General features: G+C 47.6%; 1 protein-coding gene across 3 annotated transcripts; it reads left to right on the top strand.

Moving 5' to 3' along the window:
• The first annotated feature begins 439 nt into the window (after window positions 1–439).
• On the top strand, window positions 440–18442 carry KATNB1 (katanin regulatory subunit B1). 3 transcript variants are annotated; one of them, XM_048316855.1, is made up of 20 exons: window positions 441–612; window positions 683–832; window positions 4006–4136; window positions 6204–6321; window positions 8006–8106; window positions 8628–8669; window positions 9323–9406; window positions 10361–10476; window positions 10979–11050; window positions 11305–11455; window positions 11846–12033; window positions 12157–12290; window positions 13075–13122; window positions 13294–13370; window positions 14010–14129; window positions 14911–15060; window positions 15375–15451; window positions 15839–15913; window positions 16588–16704; window positions 17284–18442. In XM_048316855.1, exons 2-20 carry the CDS (start codon window positions 793–795, stop codon window positions 17414–17416), a joined length of 1974 nt encoding a protein of 657 aa, XP_048172812.1. In that variant the 5' UTR covers window positions 441–612; window positions 683–792; the 3' UTR covers window positions 17417–18442. The 3 variants fall into 3 exon arrangements, with proteins under 3 accessions (XP_048172813.1, XP_048172812.1, XP_048172811.1); XM_048316856.1 differs by having other exon boundaries at window positions 440–832; window positions 12160–12290; XM_048316854.1 differs by having other exon boundaries at window positions 441–832.
• The last annotated feature ends 448 nt before the right edge of the window (window positions 18443–18890 follow it).

The following is an 18890-nucleotide window of genomic DNA, read 5'->3' as shown; positions in this document are numbered from 1 at the left end:
CTCTGTTGATGGAGTAATCGGCTTCAGAGACGGCGAGAAACACGCACAAGCGGCGCGACCGCACCTCAGCCGGGCGGCGAGAGGCACAGAAGCCTCGCAGGAGTCCCGCTCCCACCATGCCCGTGACACCTGGGAACCGCCTTCTGGGACACGACGGCCTCAACCGCCGGCAGACCGTGAGCTACGAGGTCCGGGAACGACCCCGGCCGCCCTCACGGGAGCTCCGGGGCAGCTGCGCGCTCTGAACCGGCCGCAGAGCGGGAGCTGTCCGGCCCCCGCCCCTCAGGGCGGCCCCGCAAAATGGCGGCCCCCATCCAGAGCGCCGCCTCCTCATTGGCCGCGCCTGCGGGGCTCCGCCAATAAGCCGCGCTGTGAGTGGCGGCCGCGCTGCCGTCGCTATGGCAACCACCCCGCCCTCGCTTGCCATTGGCCGAGCGGTGCGCGGAGCCCGGGCAACCGCCCGGCGCGGCGCGGGGTTGTTGTGAGGGGCCGGTTGTAGGGCGGTGGCGGGCAGGGGGTCCCGGTCCGGTACCGCCGGGCCTCGCTGCCACCAGCGTCCAGGCGATCGCCCTCGGCCCGACCAGCGCTCCCGTCCCGTGATGTTCATCAGCGGTGAGGCCTCGTCCCCCGCCGTGCCGCCTCTCAGGAGGGTCTCGCCGTGACCGTGTTTGTGTGCCCGCAGGACGGCCGGGGCAGCCCCGGTGCACGGCCTGGCCGTAGGACGCGCTAGCAGAGCGGAGCCTCGCCGGGAGGAGAAAGGCGCTGCCCGCCCGAGAGGCGCCGCGCTGAGCCATGGCCGTGGCCGTCACCACGAAGACGGCATGGAAGCTGCGTGAGTGCCGGGCGGGGGAGCCGCCCCGGCTGGGAGCGGGGAGGGATGGGAGCCACCTCATCCCTGCCCTGGATGTGGTGCCCCGGCCCTCTTTTTACATTGCTGGCTGGAATATTTAACTCCTGGAAGTCCTGTTGGAAAACATAGCGGCACAGTGAATAGCGTGGCCTTATCAGTGCTATTTTCGAAGGGTCACGGCCTTTATTTTTTCTGACTAGTTGATGCAGCACGAGGCTAAGAGCCTGTCTAGCCCCACGTGGTTCTACTGTAGTACAAGAACAACCGAGGCAATGAGGGATGGGGCACCTGTCAAGGGGCAACCCTGGATGTAGGGAGAGGCTGGGGAATGAGAGGCTGGAGAGCAGCCCCACAGAAAGGGATGTGGGGTTCCTGGTCGATTGCAAGTTGAAAATGAGTCACCAGTGTGCCCTGGTAGCCCAAAGGGCCATCTGTGTCCTGGGGTGCATCAAGGAAGGTGATGGTCCTGCTCTGCTTTGTGCTGGTGCAGCCTCACCTCGAGTCTGGGGGCACCACAGTTCAAGAAGGATCTAAAGCTGTAACAAAACATCCAAAGAAGGATTATGAGTATGGTGAAGGGTCTAGAGAAGCCATGCAAAGGAGTGATTGAGGTCTCTTGGCTTGTTCAGCCTGGAGAAGAGGAGACTGAGGGCAGAGCTTATTTTGCGCTGCAGCTTCCTCATGAGTGTGTTGGAGGGACAGCTCCGATCTCTGCTGTCTGTGATCAATGACAGGACCTGAGGGAGTGTCTGGAGCTGTGCCAGGGGAAGTTTAGGCTGAATATTAGGAAAAGGTTCTTCACCCAGAGGGTGGTTACACACAGGAACACGCTCCCCAGGGAGGTGGTCACAGCACCAACCCTGCGTTTGGACAACGCTCTCAGGCTAAGCGGGGTTTGTCCTGTGCAGGACAAGCAGGAATAGGATTTGATGATCCTTGTGGGTTCCTTTCAACTTAGAATATTCTGTCATTCAATGGAGACTGCCAGATTGCGGTGGGGAATTGCCTCAGTATGAGGGAGAAGGTCCCAAACTTAGCCTCTGTTGGGTTGTCCTTCATTGGTGCTCACTTGTTACAGAAGGTTTACTGAGCTCTCTGCTGCAGGAGGGCTGGGGTAATTTTTGCAGGGCCTGTGTGTCCCACTCTCTTGAAATTGGTTTGAAAGAGACAGTAAGAATCTGCTGGTTTCATGTCCATTATTCTTCCTCTGAAGGAGCAGTAGACTGTTGCTGACTACCAATTTCTAGCTGGTCACTGGTGAGTTATTTCATAGGGGCTGTTGGGGAATGCTTAGAAGCAGTAGGATGTGATCACTTGCTTTAGTCAATGAGTGGGGTTTGGAAACTGGCTGGCAGAAATAGTGTTCTTGACTGGTAACACATGAAGTCATCTGAGATAACTGACTGAGGAATTTTGTATCTTTTTGAGCAGAAAGCCAGTTTGCTATGTTATCTTCCCATCCCTGAAGCTCCAGTTGCAGGAAAAGCTGGTAGTCTATGCATCTCCATTCTCCTTAGGTGGGCAGAAGTTCTCGATCTTCATTTTTACTAGGCTCTGCCCCATCTTAGCATCCTCTTTAGAGCGTTCTGAGTGTTAGGGATGTTTCAGCAATGCTAATTAGGAGTTTAGTGGTGCTGGGCTGGTGGGTGATAGCTGGTGACAAGAACTTCATGAAACAAAAAATTTGTGTGTGTAAGGCATTCATGGGGGAGCGAATGAACCTCTCTGGCCAAGGCAGATGTCAGGTTATCACCTGGCTTTTATGAAGAGAGGCTTGGATGTTTCCACAGTGACTTTTAAACTTACAATATATTATTAAGAAGGAAATCAAGAGGGAAAAAGTGGAGCTGCTGACACACTTGTTCCAGCAGCAGTGCTCAGCATCTGTCCTTTCAATTTTAACTAGTGAGTTGGTCTATTAATGCTAATTGTACTTTTGGTTACCTTCTAGTCTATGTATCCATACGGGCTTTGTTTAGCATTTTTATGTGGAAGTTTGGTCTTTCAACACAATGCAGGTGTATTTTCAGATTTGCCCTTCACACGTAATTTATGGCCCAGTTACCTTTGTAATTTGAAAGGTATTTCTCCAGCCCAAGTGAAAGTTGCGCAGTTTTGCTTTCAAAAAAAGTCTTGAGAGTTCGAGATCAAAGTACCTGTAATTATTATTGCAACCATCTAATATCCTTTTGGATTAGTGTTGCATGTAAAATGATCAAATTGCTCCTCCCAGCCAAACAATCTGAACGAAAGCTGGATTGATGCTACCTAGCCTTTTTACAGACTCATAACTATTTTTACAGTTTCATAACTATTCGGTCAAAGCTTGTGACCTTTCAAAGAAGAGAACAGTCAGGTGAAGATATTGGTAAATGCATCTGCCAAAAGCCCTTGCCAAAATGTTGAGTGAACTGAAAATTCCGCTGTGAGATGTCTAAGCAAAGATGCTCATTCGGCTTCTTTTTTGTCCCAAATTGGTTTCTTTCTGATGAGGTTGCCATAGAGTTCTGTTGTTGCAGTGTCAGAACTTCCTCTCAGCTCCTGGCTTTTTAACAGTCATTTAGCATCAATCAGATTTGTTATTTTCTGCCCTTTTGGATAGATATTCACTCTCCTTTGTCATAGTTGCATGCTCTGCAGCGCTCAGTTTTGCCTGTGTTACCTAGTGGAGATGTAGCAAAGCCTCTGCCAAAACTCAGGGGAGGGAGCTGCTCCTCTGCCAGTTCCTCTCAGGTTGGACTGTCTGCTGCTGCTGTCTAGAACAGGATTAGAGGGCCTTTCACTAGATGACTCTGGCTGCTGTGCATTATTGCAGGTAAAGCACCTTCTGTGATCAGGTTGCTGCATTTGAGCAAATCTTCAAAAGCTCCTGAGCTGCTGCAAGTGGGAGAAGATGCTTTTAGTAAGCCATGTGAGCGCTGGAGTTGTGAAGCTTTGGTCAGCAAATGTTTTAAGTGCAGCAGGCAGAGCCAAGAGGGACTGTTCAAAGCAAGATAATAGTGTGACTTCTTATCTGAACAGTGGGCTGCTGCAGCTTGTCCAGTGGAAACTGGAAAGAGTTTTTGGAGGAAGAATATTTTTTTTAGACCTTTTGGAGGGATGGGATGAAAATTTTTATACTAATCTGTAATAAGTGTTTGCTTTGTTTTGTGCAGAAGAAATCATGGCCCACAGCAGCAATGTGTCCTCAGTAGTCCTGGGAAAAGGTTCAGGCCGGATGCTGGCCACTGGAGGTGATGACTGTCGGGTCAACATATGGTCAGTTAGCAAGCCCAACTGCATCATGGTAAGAACAGGCCTGTTTTCAGCTTTTGTGGGATGGGAATATTAATTCTGGGGTTTGGAGGGTAGGGAATGAGGGGAGAGATTGTTGGGGTGGAGCCTGTGGGACTTGTGAATAGAGTTTGCCAACACAAAGCTGTGTAACCAGATTCTAGCTAAAGGTAGGGACAGGATTGGGTGCCTGGTGGGTCCACTGCTCTAGAGGTATAGTGGGAATGCTTGAGCTGGGCCAGTGCTTACTCAGATAAAGAATATTGTGCTTTATATATTACCAGTCTACAAATAATTAAAGGAAGAGTTTTGTGCAAGAACAGCTAGTTTTATAGTGCAGGCTACAGGGGCCAGTTTTATACCCTGGGGTTCGCAGTCACAGCAGGAGCTATCCCAGCAGGATGCATTCCCACCTGTGCCACCATCCCTAAGTGTCAGCACAAAGGTTGCCACAATAGTTTGCTGTAGGCTGGGGAGGAGTAACTCTGTTGGCAGCGTGTTAGCAAGGGTAGGGTTACCCCAGCAGTGATCACTAAAGTGCACCATAAATATATATTTAACAGATATCTATCCTGCATCACTTTGAGTGGGTGTTGTATAAAACCAGCTTTAGCACATGTCTCTTGTCATTTGTTTAATTAACAACACAATAATGTTGTGGTATTGAAGGCATTGCTCTAGCCAGTGTGAGCCTTGTGAGGAAGAAATCAGGAAAGTCAAGTCAAAAAGGCTAAAAGGAGAACGTGTGTGCTTTATTTTTCTGTTCATTCAGTGTATGAAGGGTCACCTTTGGCAGGGCTGTGCTTCTTGCACAGTGTAGTCAAGCAGTGTCTTTCCAGGCCCTTGGTGGTAGCATGACTGTAGTTTGAAACTGGACTATTGCCTTACTCAAGAAGAAGGTTGAAGAACTGACTCTGTACCCTTTCTGTGGGATCAGAGAGCTGCACCTCTCTTGTGCTTCCTGGGAACCACAGGCGTTGGGAGCTGCTGTTTCTGAGAGGCAGGGGCTGACTGAAGCTGCCTGTGCCATTCTTGTATGTCAAAGGAATCTTGATTTTTGGGGTTGTCCTCTGAAATTAGTTTTTAGTGTTTATATTATAAGGATTATGGATGCTTAGATGTTGGGAAAGAGGGAGAAGAGGAACTTTTCCAGTAACCTTGTGACCTGGTTTAAGTGTGAGCTCTAGTTCTCACTAGCAATGGCAGTTGCAGCTGTGGAGTTTGTAGAGGATTTCAATTGCACATGGATTCCTAAGAAAGTGCCATCAGAACAGGCAGCTTCCAACTGGCATTCCCAGCCTCTGTATGTGTGTGGGAGGCACAGAGCCGGTGTAGCTATTTAAAAAGACATATTTGAGGATGGAGTAAAGCAGAGAATACTGCTTATTTGGCAAGCAGAAAGTCTGCAGTGGTGGAATTTGTTTTCTAGAGCTAGTTTTAAATATTCTTGTGTTCTACTAAAATGTCGGCCTTTTCAAAACGCTGATGTAATTTGTAAGCTTTCAGGTGCTCAAGGATGAAAGGAACTTGATACATGTGAATTACTGCCTTAAGCCTCAAGTCAGTACTTCAGAATTAGCACCATGCTGTCACTGTGACATCCATTGCTGACAGCAACCTATGGCTTGGTGCTTGTGTGAAGATCTCAAAGTAGCCCTGCTTTTGCTCTTGCTTTGATTTTGTAACTGGTTCATGACACTTACATGACCCATTTAGAGCAAACACAGTGCCATTGTGCTACCACAGCATAATTTTTATGATGTAAGAATGTGTCAGCCTTGTCTGAGCATCCACACCTAATGTTTAACTACCTGTGTCTCTGTTGATGGATCCTTTAAAACTTAGTCAGTGTGCCCCAGAAAGTGGGATAATGTGGGAAGACAGGTGTGCTGTGCTGGGTGCAGTGATGGGCTTTAGTGTGCTCTGCCATACTGGTGGCTGCTGAGAAAAAAGGACTGGTGGCACAGCCAGGTGGTCCCAACTCATGGCTAAAGAGTCACCCCTCAGGTATGAGCGATGCTGTGGTTCATACAGGGCTGTGCCAGCAGCTGTTGACTGTGACTGATGGTTTTCTTTGCAGAGCTTGACTGGCCACACAACCCCCATCGAGAGCCTACAGGTCAACCCAAATGAGAAGCTCATAGTTGCAGGGTCCCGGTCAGGATCCATTCGAGTTTGGGACCTGGAAGCTGCCAAAGGTATGTGTCCATGAGTTTCTGCTTCTGTTCATGCACACTTTTTGGAGAATCCTTACGCTTAATATCTGTGCTGACCCAGAAGGTTCCTGATTTAAGAAGGAGCAGGAGACTGGCATTGCTTTCATCTTCATCTGCAACTCTTTTTTGTCCTTCTGCTGAGGCTGTAGAGGTGTATTCATGCTTGAGCAGAAATTTGGACATGTACTGGGGACACTGATCTGAGGAACTAGTTTCTATTGTTTTGACCTGAGTGTGTCAAAATCTACATTCCAGATCAGTTTCTATGCATGTGTAGATAACTAGGCATATAGAATTTGTATTCAGTCTCAGCTTGAAGTTGCCAACCTTAATAAAAGGATCCCAAATCAGCTTGGAAGTTTTAAGTTTATTAGGTTCTGCAAAAATGCAGGAATCCCCTGCTTGTTGACTTCTAGTTCTTAGGTTCTAACTTTTCTTTTTTCCTCAAGCAATATTTCTGCTCTCCTGCTCTTGCATGGCCACATAAATAGACAAAGACCTAATTTTTAATAAACTGTAAAAGCTATGAACTCATCAAGCTCTGATCCTTTAAAGACCACTGTTGAATCATGCTTTATTTATTGCATTTTGCTCAAATCCTAGCATGAGTTTTCAAAGGTATCTTAAATCACTTGAGTGCATTCCAGCAGGAATACCAGAAAATGACTGAGTATTTCTTATAGGTTGCTGCTTGTTCATAGAAGGAATGTGTAATGAAAATAGACTTACACTGGCTGAGCTAAGCAGGCAAACCACAGGCAGCATCAATAATGAAAAGCACTTTTGTCATTCAGACAGTTAGAATCAGTTCAGTTATGGAATACTTTGGCTCTGCCTGTGGGGAGTAGCTGATCTGGGTGCATTTATTAGAAGACCTATGAGCCAGTGTCTGTGCAAATGATCACCCCAGCTCTGGCTCAAGAGCTGATTTCTTCCAGGGGAATCATCAGCTTGTTCCAGATGACGGATGAGGGAGAGGGATTTCCCTTATTATTATCTGAGCAATTTTTCTTAGAGTTGAGTTCTGCATTTGTCACTGCTTGCCGAGATAGGATGTACCAGTTCTACTGGTCCTTTCTGGTTTCCAGAATGACAGGGGGTGTTACTTGATGACTTGCTGAAACACTCTGATCGTTTCTTGGTCTCCTGCTTCCTAAGCATCCATTTTCTGTCTTTATAAGGATTCTTGCAAGGGACAATTGAAGGAGTCTGGGGTGAATATTGGAACCTAAGAGGTGGTGCCTGGATGGGGGTGCAGAGTCCTGGGAAGGGGTCTGTCTAATAACTGCAAGGTGAATGCTGCAGGCAGTCAAGACCGTTTCACTTCCTGGCTCAAACTGTTCCTCCTCTGGCCCATTTTGCTGTCTCTGTAACAAGTGGGAAGATGCACTGCCTGCCAGCTGCCTCATTTTCAGAATGGAGACCTTTGGAATTCTATCCATAGCTTCCATACCTAAGGACAGGGCTTCCATTAGGTTCATTGATCATGGCCTTTCTATTGTTGTTTCTTTGCATTGCCAGGGTAAAGTCAGAGGTGTTTCCACAAAATAATATATATTTCCATAAAATAACGGTGGGGATAGTATGGCTACACTTCCGTGTGGAAGTGAACTATTAAATATTTTTCCCCTATTCCTTCTTTCTGCTCTGCCTTTCCTTTTCCCAGTTCTTCGTACCTTACCAGGTCACAAAGCAAATATCTGCAGCCTTCATTTCCATCCTTTTGGAAGCTTTGTGGCATCTGGCTCCTTGGACACCAACATTAAGGTAATACCAGCTTCCACTAGAGATTTCCCTCTTTACCTGCAGTGTCTTTGTTTTGAAGAGTGCCAGAACGTGTTTTGTGTTGAGCTGTTGGTAGATGCTGCACATCATCATTTCCATGTGTGGGCAGGTGTATTTGTGAGTGCTTGTGAAATCCGTGCCTGTATTTTCACAGCCAGCTCATGAATGTGACTCCTCTGGTGTGGAATGTGGCTCTGAGTAAGGTGCCAGCCAAGACCTGGTGTCAGCAAGCACAGATGTCCTGCTTGTTGTGGATTGTGTCTGCTTCCTCAGGCTGGTGTTTGACTGTCAGAACTGAGCTGCTGTAGTAAGAGAGACCTTCCAGGATTGATTCTCGCTTGGGGAGTTAGAAAATGCCCCTGAGGCCAACAGGGGTTCAGCAGCCCCTTCATTCTGCAGTGTCTGTTAGCTTGGTGACACAGAGACCCCTTGTTCTGGCAGGACCCTTGGGCTCCCCACACACTGCTCTAAACGTATCATTTGTTTGCTTTTCTTCCTTGTAGCTCTGGGATGTAAGAAGAAAAGGCTGTATCTTCACATTCAAGGTATGATGTTTCATTAGGTTTCAGGCAAAGAGGGGAGAAATATTTCTTTTGAGGACTTGTGAGCAAACCTAAATGTGACTATGTACAATTAACTTCCTGGTTTTCCAGCATGAGAATAAGATCTGCACGATTTGTGAAGTGGCCTGGCAAACCTCAGCAGGCCTCTGCAAGCTGTATGGGAATATGAAATGGATATTATGGGGTATCAATGGATATAATGTGCTGTAGTGAGGATGGCTTCAGTGGGGGATTGAGAGCATCCTAAGGGTTTCTTTATATTTTTAGTGGTATTACCTCTGCACTGAGATGGTTCTGTTCTTGGGACCTTCTTCTACCTAAAGAACTTGCTGTATATTAATTTTGTGTAGAAACTGGAGACTGTCACAGCACTTCTATCTGACCATATGTAAATCTGTAATTTAGAACTAATTCGTATTAGTGAAGCCAGATCTGTATTTACCATACTCAAACTGATGGCATTAATGTCTAGATGAGAGAGATGACACACATTTAGTGTGGCTGGGTGTAGTGTCTTGAGTACAGTGTTGTGTTCTGCAAGCTGTGAACTCTGTAAAACACTTAATTGATTTTGGTTTATTATATTGTATAGGATTGAAAGACAAAAGCCAGAACACTGTTTTTCCTCATTTCAGGGTCACACAGAAGCAGTTCGGTGTCTCCGCTTTAGCCCTGATGGGAAATGGGTGGCCTCTGCTGCTGATGATCACACTGTAAAGGTAATTTATTGTGACACCATCCTTATGTGCTTGCAGCACATGGGAATGCTGGGATTGTCTTTTTACCAGGCATTGCCAGCACTCACTCATAAACACCCATCATTCATTAGGCAGCTGACTGAGCCCCATGGCTTTGCAGAGACCAGTTTTCTTATGGGGATCGTGTCTGATGGCCCTCAACACCCATAGAAGAGCTGCATGTGTTGAAATGCCCTTATCCAGCAGACATATTGGGAAAGACTATGCACAGAAAAATTAATGTTTTGATGGTAGTAGAGTTGTGGTACCTGAACATTGGCCTCAGTAAACCTTGTAGAATGAGTTGTCCGCAGCACATTGCTTCACCAGACTAATTTCTGGCTCTGCTTGTATTATGTACATTACATGTGATTATCAGTCTGAAAATTGCTGTCAGGACTGAGCAGAGTAAGAGAAGGAGTTCAGAAAAGTATTGACTGAGGTAGTGACTTCAGTTGTTTCACATGGAGTATGAGGAATGGGGATGAAGGACTGATCTTATTTTCAGTTTCACATTATTAACTGATCAGTTATTTCCCTGCATTTTCAAGTGGAGACTAGAGCACAGGAAGAGGGAATTCCAAAGGGATTCAGAGCTTTTGGAATTTTGTTTGTTCACTTTTGAGATACAGTCTGTGGGGACAGATGGAACTGCTATATTTTGTCTCAGTCTCTAAATATAAAATAGAAACTTCTCAGGGACAAATTACATGGAAAATAAAAGATAATGCAAAAAAAACCAAACCCAAAACCAAAACAAAACCTTAAATGACTGGGATGGTACTTTTTCCTTGATTATTGCTTTCTTTGACAGACTTGATCCTGTTCTTGGAGGGGGGAAGTGTTAGAAGGTTGCCAGTACAAGGAAATCCCAAGTGTATTGGAAATCTCTAACATTAAATCTCTTCAAGAGTCTCTGTTCTTTCCTCCTTTCAGCTGTGGGATCTGACTGCTGGGAAGTTAATGTTTGAGTTTACAGGACACACTGGCCCAGTAAACGTTGTTGAATTCCATCCCAATGAATACCTTTTGGCTTCTGGCAGCTCTGACAGGTACATAAGGGGAGGGAGAAAGAAGAGAAATGTGTATGTCTGTTCTATTTCCTGATGCTCTTCCTTGTAGAAACATGACAAAGAGGAATGTCACACAACTCAAACCTGCTATTGCAAGAGCCAGACATCTGGACATCATCTGTGATGGGCAGAACATGGAGATCTTCCCTTCTCATCCAAAATTGATGGCACCTTCTGCCACACTAGAAACCAATGTGTAGCCCCAAGCATCTCTCTAATCCAGCTGACATCCTGTGTGAACAGCAGGCAGCCCTGCTCAGCTGGCAGGGTGTTCTCTTAGCTCTGGGTCAGCTCTAAATGCCTGTCTGTGTCTAGAGCCTCTGAGTATCCCTGTCTGGATTCACGGATCTTAGCTAGACCAGCCTTCTGTCTAGGGTCACTGTATGTGCACAACAGCAAAAGTCATTCTAACTGTTTTGTTAAAAATCTGGATCCTACTGTGATTTCTAGAGCAATGAATTTTGTTGTGTTGTGTGTACAGGACTGTTCGGTTCTGGGACTTGGAGAAGTTTCAAGTTGTGAGCTGTATTGAAGAGGAAGCTACTCCTGTCAGGTACATTAAATTCCTACTGAAATGTACTAGGCAGAGACTAAAGGTGGGGTGAAGGGAGGGTTTCCTCAGAGAGAGACGTTACTGGGGAGAAGTCTGGGCTGCTGCAGATGTTGCACAGGCCCACCAGGTTGCACACCAGATTGGAAGGTTCATTGTTAGAAACAGAACTGAAGGTGTTCAGTGTAGTCAGAGACCCACAAGGACTGAGCAAGGTGGGAATGCTGTGCCTGATTCTCTTCCTGCCTTCCTCCCAGGTGTGTGCTCTTCAACCCAGATGGCTGCTGCTTGTACAGCGGCTTCCAGGATTCGCTGCGTGTGTACGGCTGGGAGCCAGAGCGCTGTTTTGATGTGGTCTTGGTGAACTGGGGAAAAGTAGCTGACTTGTCTATCAGCAACAACCAGCTGGTAAGGCACTGCTCCTGAGGCGGGGGGAGGCAGCTGTGAAACACAAGATAAAATCCTGCTGCCTCCTTGCAGGCCTTCAGACCTGTAAGATTGTGTCAGGGCTTGCAGCATGCCCAAAGGCTGTGTGCCTTGTGCTCCACTTCGTGTCTCTTTGGCTTCTGGAGGAAAGAACTCGGGCTTAGTTTGACCAGTATTTAGAAGCTATACTTGGCAAAAGTTCTATCCAAGCTTTTCATAAATTGCTGGCAACTTCAGGTTGAAAAATCCTCAGCACTGAACTGAGCAGTCCTCAAGCGCAGTTGCTGAGGGTCACTGCATCACTCCTGTTCTCAAAAGGGCTGGTGTGCACTCCACTCCTTGGTGAATTACCTTGATCTTTTGCCTCTGCAGATAGGCGTTTCCTTTGCACAAAGCACAGTCTCTTCCTTCGTTGTGGATCTCAGCAGAGTCCCAAAGTCAGATTCTATTCCTCATGGGTTGATCAGGGACGACCAGCCTCTTGTGCCACCTACCCCCACAGGGTCCTCCCTTCGCCGCATCTATGACAGGCCCTCAACGAGCTGCAGCAAGCCACAGAGGTGAGGGAGTCTGCTGGCTTGTTGAATTTCAAGATTTTAAGGAAATGCACCAGGCACTCAGTGCTCGCTCTCTCTCTCTCTCTGACAATACGGCTTCCCCTGACAACAACTCTTTTTCCACAGCAGAGTGAAGCACAATTCGGAGAGTGAGAGGCACAGTCCTAGCAGTGAAGATGACCGGGATGAGAAGGAATCAAAGGCTGAGATCCAGAACCAGGAGGATTACAAAGAGATCTTCCAGCCCAAGAATGCGATCTGTCAGTACCAGGGGTTTTTGTGCTTTTGAGTAGGGTTTGGGTTTGAGATGAGGACACTAAACTGATTCAGTAGAACTGACCTTTGGCTTACTGTAACAGAGACTTCACCTGTGACTGGAGGGTTCAGAAAGCTTTTCTTTAATATTCTGAAGCACAGATCATGTTGGTGAACAGCTGAAAGGTGGCACCTTTACTAGGGTACAGTGATGTCTGTTTGAAGCCTCAGAATCCAGAGCTTTATTGTAAATGTGCTGCCTTCCTATCCTGATTAGAGTGTTAAGGAAATTTTATTAGCTTAGAATTTTGATATGTATGAGATCAGCAGCCTTCGTTAAAGAAGGAAAGGCAAAATGTTTTGTTAAAGCAAAGATTGTTGTTTAGGAGGCATTGTGCAGTGTCTGTATCTCATTTTTATGTAAATGATAAAATGAGATACTCTTTCTGAGGAATTCATAGCAATTATTTTTATTTGCTTATATAAATCAATAACAGGAGGTGGATTTTTTCTAGTATCATTTGTTGTGACAGTGCCTTGTCTCAGGCTTCACACCTCTACAGCAGCAGTGAACCACAGGGGTCGGTTTTGTCCCTCCTATCCATGAAGGCTGAAAGCTAAACTCAACAATAGTGTCAGGGCCTAAAGGAGATAACTCTGCTTGTTGTATCACTGATTACCCTCATGTGTGGAGTTGTTGGAGATTTCTCTGCTCCAAGGTTGACTTACCACTTATCAGTAGCCTTGGATGCTCCTTCATTTGTTTATTTTTTTAATCTTATTCTGTAGGCCGAACTCCTCCTCGAAATGAGCCCTTTCCAGCCCCTCCTGAGGATGGTGAGTATGGAAATGACCCCTTGGTGGGGGTAGGGTTAATGGCCCTCAAAAGAGGGAGAGCTGCCTGAAGGCAGAAATGGCTCCTTGCAGTGTAGCTAAACAGAACCTTTGCTCTCAACTCTTGAAAGTGACCATCAGTGTCTGCTTTCCCACTTCTCTCCCTCTTGGTAGAGCCTGGAACTGCAAAGGAAGCAGTGAAGCCCAGCCAAGCTGCGGATGTCCAGACCTCGTTGCCAAAGCAAGAGCTCGTATGTACTGTGTGATCTATGAATTGCTGTTCCTGCCCCCCCTGTGAACAATGTGCAGAGCTGGGGAATTTGTGATTTCTACTTGGGCTGATTGTTTACTGAAGGGCAGTAAAAGTGCAGCTCTAGGCTTTGTGCTGCTGCCTTAGCAGTAGAACCAAGGCCAAGCCTCCGACCGGCTCTATTGTTTTAGTTTGCTGCTTGTGCTTGCAGTGGTGCTTCTCCTTGCATCTCAGAGAGATTGGGCACTCAAGAGAACCAAGTGCCAGGTTTCTACAAATGCTTGAACAGAGGCTGTTTTGTTGCCAAAACTGCAAGCAGCTGATGTGCCAGGATTCATTATACTGGCTTCTTTAGAATTCTCTCTTAGCCTTCAGGCTGGCCACAGCCCATTGCCCTAATTTCATAACAGTAACAGCACTCGGCACTTTTGCTGGGGTATCTCCATGTTCTTTACAAACCTTAATTACATAGCGGTGTGTACCTGAGAGATACTTTATTGCCTCTTAAACTATGCTAGCAAACTGGAGACTGCTGCTGCGTTAGGACCCTGCTGTGAGAAGAAAGCAGGTCAGAAATAAAGGTCACCAGACTAGGGCCAGACTGTTCGTGCTAGAGCTTTTATCCCAATTTCTTCTGCAGCCTGATCCAGTCCAGAGGCCAGCGATTGCCTCCTCAACTTCTTTGAGCAGAACAGAGCCATCAGTGATTCCGGCAGCCAGGAATGAGCCCATTGGCCTGAAGGCCTCTGACTTTCTCCCAGTAAGTGTCTCTGGATAATGTTTTCCAGCCAATGTCTATGTTGGGTGGCATCTGAAAGGGGGTCCCCCATTGTGGTTGGTGTAAATACAGCAGAGTTGAGCCCTGCTCATGAAAAAGCTGTTACCAAAGCAGAGAGCAAGGGGTGAGACAGTCACTGAACTATTCCATGTACCAGATAGTGGTTCATTTAAAAAACTGGCGTCTGCCATTGCATGTACATAATAATTTCACAGGAATCTCTGCCTCTTGCATCTTGGAGGCTTCTTGGTCTCTCCTGGGGAGGGTATTCTCTTGTCTTAAAAAGGGGGAAAGACCAGAGCATCCTGATGATCCCAAGGTCTAAATGTGAACAAAGGAAGTAGTTGTTCTAGCATGGCCTGGGCAGGAAGCAAATTGAGAGTCTAATAAATTTTGTATCTATGCTTTCTAATAAAATTTGCTGTTTCCAAACAAGTGTTTCACATAAAAAAATAGGGTTTATGTGAAAACATTTCTTTATTAAAACATACTGGTTTTGAAAACTTACTTTGAATTCATCTTTTTTGAGAGTTTTCCCAAAGCTTTAAACATGTTCGTGATTGACATAGTAGAAAAAGCAGAAAATCAGTAACTGAAACCAGAACAAATTGAGCATTTCCATTTCAAAAGGTTTTTACAACCATCTGCAAAGAAATCAGTATTCACTGACATCCTGTCTGCCAAAATGGGCTCTCACCTAGGCCAGAGAAAGCTCCCACCTTTCCGTGCCATCCTGCTCTGTTATTGGTGTCTGTACTTCCAGGCTGTGAAAAACCAAAGCCAGACGGAGCTGGTGGATGAGGAAGCCATGTCCCAGATCAGGAAAGGCCACGAGACCATGTGTGTGGTGCTCACCAGCCGCCACAAGAACCTGGACACCGTGCGGGCTGTATGGAGCACCAGTGACATCAAGGCAAGCATGAGGAGATACCTAGGGCTCATGAGGGGAGCAGCTGAGCAGCTCTCTTTGCGTGTCTGGGGCTGATTCTGCCTCATACAAAACATGGGGTCTCACAGCTTTTGTTCCCGGGGGTGTACCACAGAGTGCTACTGTGTCCCACCTGCAGCTGAATGGTCACCAAAAAAACTTTCCCATGAGAGAGTTCCCTAGCCATCTTCACGTTTCCTCTACCTTGTTTTGGAAAAGCAGCACTAGATACAAATTTGCATTAGCCCAACCAGTTTGAGCTTTGCAATAGGTGACTTTTTCTTCCCCTTCTCTCTCAGAACTCTCTGGACTCTGCAGTGGCAATCAATGATCTGTCTGTTGTCGTGGATCTCTTGAATATTGTCAACCAAAAAGCGTGAGTCCTGGGTGGGGTCAGCCCCTGGGATGCTCAAGAGCCGCTTGGCTGGGAGTTGGGAGCTCTGCCTTTTACTTGCCCCATGTCCAGTGGGCCATGGAGGCATGAAGTTCATGTGCTTGTAGTCGCATCTTCAAGCCTGCAGTGACAGTAACTGCTGGAGTTGTTTGGGGCCAAGGAAAATCAAAGTCTTGGGCTTCATAAAGTAATTCTGCTGAAAGTCAAAGAAATATGTCAGAACCTGCCACTTTCTCTCACGAGGGGGAGTCAGTGAACTTGCTCAGTGAACTTGAGTGTCTCTGTCTGGGCATTTGCTAGGAAGTGTTATTTGTGTTGGCTCAGCTTTGTAGAGCCTCAGTCTCCAGTCTCAGGATATGTCCTTTTCAGGTCTCTCTGGAAGCTGGATTTGTGTACTATAGTCCTGCCGCAGATAGAAAAACTGCTCCAAAGCAAATACGAAAGGTGAGGCCCTAAGAGCATGGTGTGTTTGTGGGACAGGGTGTAGGTAGTGATAGGGGAGCTCTGCTGGGCATTTTGTACCTGAAAGAAAATCCTGAGATACCACTGCAGATACAGTATCATGCTGATATGACACCTGAAAAAGAATGATGGAGTTGCCAGGTGTGTGTGGGAAAAGATACGGAAAGTATGCATGGGCAGGAGGAGCAGGATAGTGGGATTTGTGGTAGGTGTGTTGGATGGAAGACAGCTCTGGCAGCCAGGAGGGGCCATGTAAAACAAATGGGCTTTGCACACTGCTGGGAGTGAAGCTGTCAGCTTGGGACAAGGGGAATGAAGTCCTGCAACAGCCCTGGGGACTCATCTTTAGGGGGAAAACATTGCAGCCTCTCCCTTAAGAGGGAGTTTCTGCTCTTCCTTTCTTCTGGGAGAGAGGTTCCTGCCAGGTTCCCTTGGCAGGACATCTCTACCCTTGAGCAGAGAGGTCCCACTTGTTGGGGTATGTGCCAGGACCTTTGGAACAGGCTTGCTTTGTGAAAGCTTTAACTAAGATGTATTGTTGGTACTTGGCTGTTGCTCTCCTTCCCTGCTTACAGGTGGTGGAGTGGGGTTGTTTGAGGGCTGCGTGCTGGGGGGACAGGAATGAAATTCAGGTGGGACCCGATTCTGTTTTTCAGTTACGTGCAGACTGGCTGCACATCCCTGAAGCTCATTCTCCAGAGATTCCTGCCACTCATCACAGACATCCTTGCTGCACCACCTTCTGTTGGAGTGGACATCAGCAGAGAGGAAAGGTGAGGCACACGCTTCCACTTGCTCCCAGCTGGGACCAGCCTGTCTCTTGAGAGAGCTATGTCCTTGCCATCAAGGCTCTGATACCAGACTGGACATGCCTTCCCTTTGTCTGCAAACACCAAACTTTCCTGCTCAGAGGAAAAGGCCAAGGACTGCTTTTCCCTTTGTCTCTGTATCTTGAGTCATACCTAAACAAAGTATTGGGAGTAAAACCACCCTGTGGCTTCCCCCTCTGCCTCACAAGACACATGAGTTGGTAGCCAGGCCCTGGATTTTGAGTTTGAATAGCTCTTCTCTGAGAGTTGGCCTTTGGAAAACAGCACCTCCTTCCTCCCTGGACTGTGCTGCCAAAGGGGGAAGAGGGGTGAAAGAGCCCTTATGTGGATGCCATTCTCCTGTCTCATCAGGACATGGGCTGAATGCCTGGTGTTTTTGCAGAGCTATGCTCATATTTCAGCCTCTTCCAGGCCATTTTCAGGACTTTTCTCTCCTGCTGAGTTGCCTCTCTGGCACTGCAGGAACAGCCACACCTCAGGCAACTAAGGATTCATGCTGTGTCTGCTGTCATTTTTTTCCAGGCTTCACAAATGCAAGTTGTGCTACAAGCAGCTGAAAAACATCAGCAATGTTGTTAAGAACAAGTCTGGGCTCAGCGGCCGCCATGGTAGTGCCTTTCGGGAACTGCTTCTCCTCATGGCTGTCCTGGACTAACAGCCACCACCTCCTCATGTACAAATACAGGTGGCCAAGCTTCCCCTGCTCGTGGTCTGGCTGGATTTCAGATCTCTCCGTGTGTCCGTCTTTTCCCCCTGCCCCTCTCCAGCATGGTAGGGAAATGGAATCTGCCTGGCTGGTCGCCCAGCCAGCCCTGGTGCCTTACGGGCTGGATGGAGGACCCGAGTGGAGAGACGTGTGTGCTGTGTGAGGGGCCCTGGCGGGTGGAGGACCCCACAAAGCCCTGTAGGGAAGCTGCTTCATTTCAGCTCTTCATCTCAGCATCAAGCTCTGGGCTGCTCTGTGTGCTGGCCTGTCCCTGCAGGAGGGCTCTGAGCCTGCTGTCACCCCTCCTTCCCGCTTGTGCTGTCGGTTCTTGTTGCTTGGCCCTGTGGGCCAGGGCCGTGCTCTTGCTGTGCAGCTGCTGAGGACTGCAGCCACCGCCCCACAAACGCCTGCTGTGGGGTGGATGCCCTTTCCATGCAGAAGGGACTTCAACTGCCATGGGGGACCAGCCCCTTTGGCTTCATCTGACATGGGCAAGGACACTGTGCCACTGTGCCGGTGCATCTCAAGGACCTGAACCAAGAGACTTTCTCTTGGCTTCTCAGACATCCCTGCTGGCACCCAGGGCTGCAGAAGATCAGTATCTTCAGACTCTGCTTGGATCTGAGGTCTACCTGGACCTGTTAAAATATGTGACTTAAACAGGACTCGTCATATGTGTTTGCCTTTGGGGGTGAGGATTTGGAAGGGTGGAGGAACAGAGGGACATGGACTGATTTATGTCTTTCTACATCCACTGGACCATTCTTAGAGGTTTGGTTTTGTTTTTTTTTCCCCCAATAAATGTCTGTCAGAACCTTTCTGTCCCTCTTTCTTCTTTCCTCTGGGGAAAGAGGTTCCTGTTGGTGCTTTCCCTGCTCTTCCCAGCCTGTCTCCCATTTTATACACTGGAGCCTGTTCTCCAGGAATCTGTAACTTATAATGAATTTTATTAAAATATTTGTAATTTTTTTTAAAGTTGTGTTAAATGCCTGAATCTCTTGGAAGTCCTCTTCACCTTGGTGTGGCTCCTGGCTGGGAGTGCCCAGGAAAAGCAGGGCTCTATTCCCTGCCTGTCCCAGGGGAAGCTGACCATTCTCACCCATCCTGCTGGGAGGCTGTGGTGAGCAACAGGAGAGCCAGCACTTGCCAAGTGGCTCGTGGAAATCCCGGGGGCGGTTTCACTCTGCTGGGTCGTTCCCAGCCCAAGGAGCAGCGTCATCATTTAGGGCTCATCCTGGTCCCTGGCTGCACACAGATCTCCCTCCCACAGCTCTTGAGCGGATCCGGCTGGAGTGGCAGTGCTGCCTACCTGCTGCCTCTGAGCTCCTAAGCCAGGGAATGCGTTTGGAAGGCTGTTCTGGGGAGGTGAAGTGGGGCTATCAGGAAAGCTAAAGCCAGTCCCCACATTGCTGATGCTTCAACC

Source organism: Corvus hawaiiensis, chromosome 12 (assembly GCF_020740725.1).
Source record: "Corvus hawaiiensis isolate bCorHaw1 chromosome 12, bCorHaw1.pri.cur, whole genome shotgun sequence".
NCBI lineage: Eukaryota > Metazoa > Chordata > Aves > Passeriformes > Corvidae > Corvus > Corvus hawaiiensis.
Note: the sequence above shows the minus strand (reverse complement) of the source record. Positions and strands in the feature narration are given on the sequence as shown.